General features: G+C 31.6%; 1 protein-coding gene across 2 annotated transcripts in view; it reads left to right on the forward strand.

The window, feature by feature from the left end:
• The window catches only part of LOC143237117 (kelch-like protein 17), a 34,407-nt gene extending 32,022 nt beyond the window's left edge, over window positions 1-2,385 (forward strand). For both annotated transcript variants that reach the window (XM_076476008.1, XM_076476009.1), the window contains 2 exons: window positions 1,434-1,615; window positions 1,801-2,385. In XM_076476008.1, coding sequence (XP_076332123.1) covers window positions 1,434-1,615; window positions 1,801-2,008 — 390 coding nt within the window. In that variant the 3' untranslated portion in view covers window positions 2,009-2,385. The remainder of the gene's footprint in view (window positions 1-1,433; window positions 1,616-1,800) is intronic.
• Window positions 2,386-4,498: the final 2,113 nt, after the last annotated feature.

The raw sequence follows: 4,498 nt of genomic DNA on the forward strand, positions 1-4,498 counted from the left end.
TGCAATGGACATAATAGTGGTCTAGGATATATCAGTTTTTAGGAACACTTGTTATGGTGTGAAACAGTTTAACAGGTGACTTGTAATCAGTGTAATTATTAAGTCATTTACAAATCAGATTACTGGGAAAAAATTAATAACATTATTCATTTTATTTTAATGCTGTTTATTTTATTGTAATTAACTTTACTATCATTCATCTTGTTAGTTAAGTAACAATGTTAGATGATTACTAACTGTTCTAACATTAAACAAGTCTGCACCACGAGTTACTGGTTTATGATGATGCAAGGTGAATGACTCTGTAGACATACTGTGTATTTGTGTTCTAAACCTATTTTCAAATTAAACAGCTTCATTCTATTAATTTTTCCAAGAAATTTCTCAGTTCACAGAGTTTAAAATCTTCAGTAATTTTCAAACCTTCCATTTAGAAAATGAGAGTAAGAATACTGTTTAAAACAAGTCTGGTTTCTGGAAACATTGTTATCAAGACAAACTTGCTGGAAGTTTACACTCTTAAAAACTTAATTATCGATAATTGTGAAGTTATCACTAGCTGTTCACAAGTGTGAATGTCATTGTTTTTAAACGAGGATTTTTTCCTCCATTTTAACTTTGTAATTAAGTGCTTGCAAAAAACTATGTCAATTATATTTTCACTCTTATAGTTTGGGTGACTTTTCCTGCTTAACATTTTTTGCACTGGCCAAGCGAAAGAAAATACTGATCATACATCTGCTGAACTAATCACAAAGAAAGAAATACATTAAATGTTGAAACAGAGGAAAGGGTGGGCACCAGCATATTGTTTGAAATTATTTTCAACAAAAACTATTTTGACTCAATTTTGTTTTAATGCTTTGGTGCCAGCTCATATATGCTTCTTTGGTTAAACAACAGAATTACATTTTCAAATTTACAAGTTTTTTGTCTAAAGCTGGCATGAAATTACAAATTAGAAGAACTTTTCATTAGGTGAAACATAGCTTTTAATTTAGAAGACATCATGACAACATATTCAGACATTTTGTACTCCAACAATGGTAGCCTGTTATAACTACATCTCAAAACTATCACACAATTAAGTGCTAAAACAAATAAATTACATAAAGAAAAAAAAAAAGTGAGGGAATATATCCAAACAATACAAAGTTAATAAAAAAAAAAAGATTTATTTATTAAATTTGTATTAACACTGTACCTATAATCAAGCCTTCTCAATTTATATTATTATTATAGGCGACTCAAATTTGAAACTTCCTCAACATTAAAGTGTCAGAATTTAGTTTTCATGTTGCACTCTATGTTCCTCATGTGAATTAGAAGAATAACTATTTCAATCTGCTCTGTCAGTTGCATGTGTTTTTTAAAGTTCAACTAAAGTTCAATCTTCTTACAAAGAGTATACTTATGTATTTATCTCTCACTAGGAGGGAAAATGGATTCAAGTCACACCTATGATCAACAGGCGCAGCAGCTGTGGAGTGGCAGCCTTAAATGGATTAATTTATGTTGTAGGAGGTAATGATGGAAGTTTATGTATGTGCAGCGTGGAGACTTATGACCCTCGTAGAACAGCATGGGTTACTGTAGCTTCCATGAATTCTCGCAGGTAAAATAACCACAGGAAGATAACTTTTAATAACTTAATAGCTGTTACCATTGTTTCCCTTTATTGCCACCAGAAGTTTCTCTTTTCAAGAACATAAAAATTTAGTCTTTTGATTTACAGTGTCACCTTTTTAACTACTGCTTTCAAGTAAGTCATTTCTGTAATAATACATGATTTGGTTACAGAAGTACACATGAAGTAGTGCAAGCAGAGGGGTACCTCTATGCACTTGGTGGAAATGATGGAAGTTCTAGCATGAATACTGTGGAACGATATGACTCTCGAAACAACAAGTGGATGTTGGTTACTTCCATGATGCTTCGCCGTAGTAGTGTTGGAGCAACAGTTTTGAACTGTCCAAGTCTGGAACATGTACATCTCAGGGCAGAATAAAAGGGTGGAAGTTCTTCACTTGTTCAGGTGGATAGAAAAACAGTTATTATGCAATACAATCTTAAATTAGTATTTAAATATTTGATCAGATTCTAAGATGAATTTATGGTGTAGACAACCACTGTGATGCAGCAAGAGTGTGTGCTACACTATTGGATCAATAATTTTCCAAACAGATGAAAAAGTACACAGCCATGATGCAAGGCTCTTTAAATTTGGAACATATAATCATTGTATCTTTGAAAGAAAATTAAAGGAACATAGTAAACCTTTAACAGGATAGAAATACATAGAATTGTCCAAATATACATTAGCTGTTCATGTACAGAGATTAACAGTTTTAATCTGGAACAATAAAACTAGAAGTTTCACCAAAATTACAACCATGCAGAATTCCAAACTCACTGAAGTCATGGTACTAAAATGTTCCTTTCTGAAACATCTGTTGTAGGTTTAACTTACTGTTCTATAGAGCTACATTCTAGGTGTGGAAACCCATAAGCACAGTTTGAATCAAATATTTCTCACAAAAGACAAACATTTTCCTATAGGCATAATTGAAGAAAGAAGAATATCATGATTTTTTTGTTTATTCATATAGCATGTTCTGGTTGAAACCACTGGTGCTTGAACAAGAATTCAACTTTAATGAATGAACTGGAAATGAAAGTAACATTTTAGCATGTGGTTGGACCAAATTGAATAACAAGGTTAAATGTTTGTTATTAAATAACATCACTTAATAATAAGAGTCACATAGACTATTGCCCATTTGTTCCAACACACAAACATGTAAGACATCTTTAGAGCAAGTGTAAATGCAAATTAAGAGTTTTTTTGTTCAATACAATAAATTTTAAAATAAAATTCCTGATAGTTAAAGATACACAGTTTTGAAACTAGTACAACTGAAACTTCTGACAAGTCTATTAGGTTAAATGAAATTTAAAAAAAAAAAAACATTCACTTCCTTCAAAGAAGTCCCTTTTAAAACTTCATGGAATACTGTTCATGTGATACTATAGATTATAGTCTAAGGACTAAAGGTTTGCTCAATAGTCTTGAAACATCCTTACATCCAATAACTATGCCATTATAGCAGTCTTGAATTAAATGTCACAAAGCAATAAACTCGGATACATTACAGCATTGTGATTTAAGTGAACGTCTAACTTAAATATTCTGTTGTAAAATAAGAGCCATTCAAATCTTTCCACTTATAAATCATGTAATACTGAGAAAAGTCCTTTCATAGCATGAAAACGAGTACTCTTATAAAGAAAAAATATTCATACCATGATGAACCAAAATATTCAGCTTTAAGATAGTTAAATTGGTGATAATGGCAGTCTTTGAACAAAAACTCACATACTTAATGACAAGAAACCCACTAGAAATAAAAATGTATCTCAAAATGGCTGGTATGGGTATTAAGACTTATTGATAAGCAGAGTACAATGTTTCAATCTTCCTAGGTCATCTCCAAAGAGTTTGCAATGCCCCCTACAATCCCATGCCCGTTTATACTCTCGTCCTTAATATGTGTCTGGCATTGGTCAGTTGTAAACTCTCCTTGTTAACCTAAAGATGAGGTAGGAAGGTCTAAAATATGTTATCTGCTTATCAGTAGAAGTGTTAATACCCATTCCAGCCATTCCGAGATACAAAAACTTACATAACTCTAGGTGTGGGGGGAAAGAAAGCAAAAATCATTTAGCATAAACACTGCAAAGTGATGATAAATTAAGTTGAACAGCCTCAAGGTCCTTCAAGTTTAAATAACACGATAGTTATTTTAACTTAAACATTCCTACATTATTTTGAAACCTGTAACAATATTTAAAATTTTACACAACTCTCATCAGTGCAATAACATATGAAACTAATTACATTTAGCTAATAAAATGATTCTTTTGTACTGATTAATAACTTTATGGGTTCTCACGCACATTTGTATATTCATTTCCCAAACAAGATTATTAAATTGTTAACAACAAAAACTGTCTGACATTACTGTCAACCTTTCATTCTAATGAGATTTTCATCATCCAGCTAGATATGGCTGGAGTCTTCAGATTCTGGTCAGTGTTACTAAAGACTGCAAAACACCTGCATATTCAGGATGAACTTACCTTCGAAGTCTCAACTGTACTAAATGTAAAATATCTTTTCAATTAATCATAAAAGATTCTACATTTTAAGTCCTGTAACTTACTTCTCTATTTCATAGGAAGTATGGATATTTTCCCAACTAATTGTCTTGAATTTTTAAAAGGTCAGTGACTTCCTAGTCTTAAGCAGTATTTAAAGTCTATTTCTAAAGGTCCACCAACAGTTAAGTTACTATCAATGTCTCTTCATCACTCAAGTTTTCAACCACACTTGTTGCATACAATTTCTTTCTACTGATGTTGAGGAAATCTCATTTATCGTTACATTCCAAAATTGGATTTTATAACGTTTGTTCCGGAAGATAAAAAAACAAAAAAC

The sequence above is a fragment of the Tachypleus tridentatus genome, chromosome 13 (assembly GCF_004210375.1).
Source record: "Tachypleus tridentatus isolate NWPU-2018 chromosome 13, ASM421037v1, whole genome shotgun sequence".
NCBI classification, from domain to species: domain Eukaryota; kingdom Metazoa; phylum Arthropoda; class Merostomata; order Xiphosura; family Limulidae; genus Tachypleus; species Tachypleus tridentatus.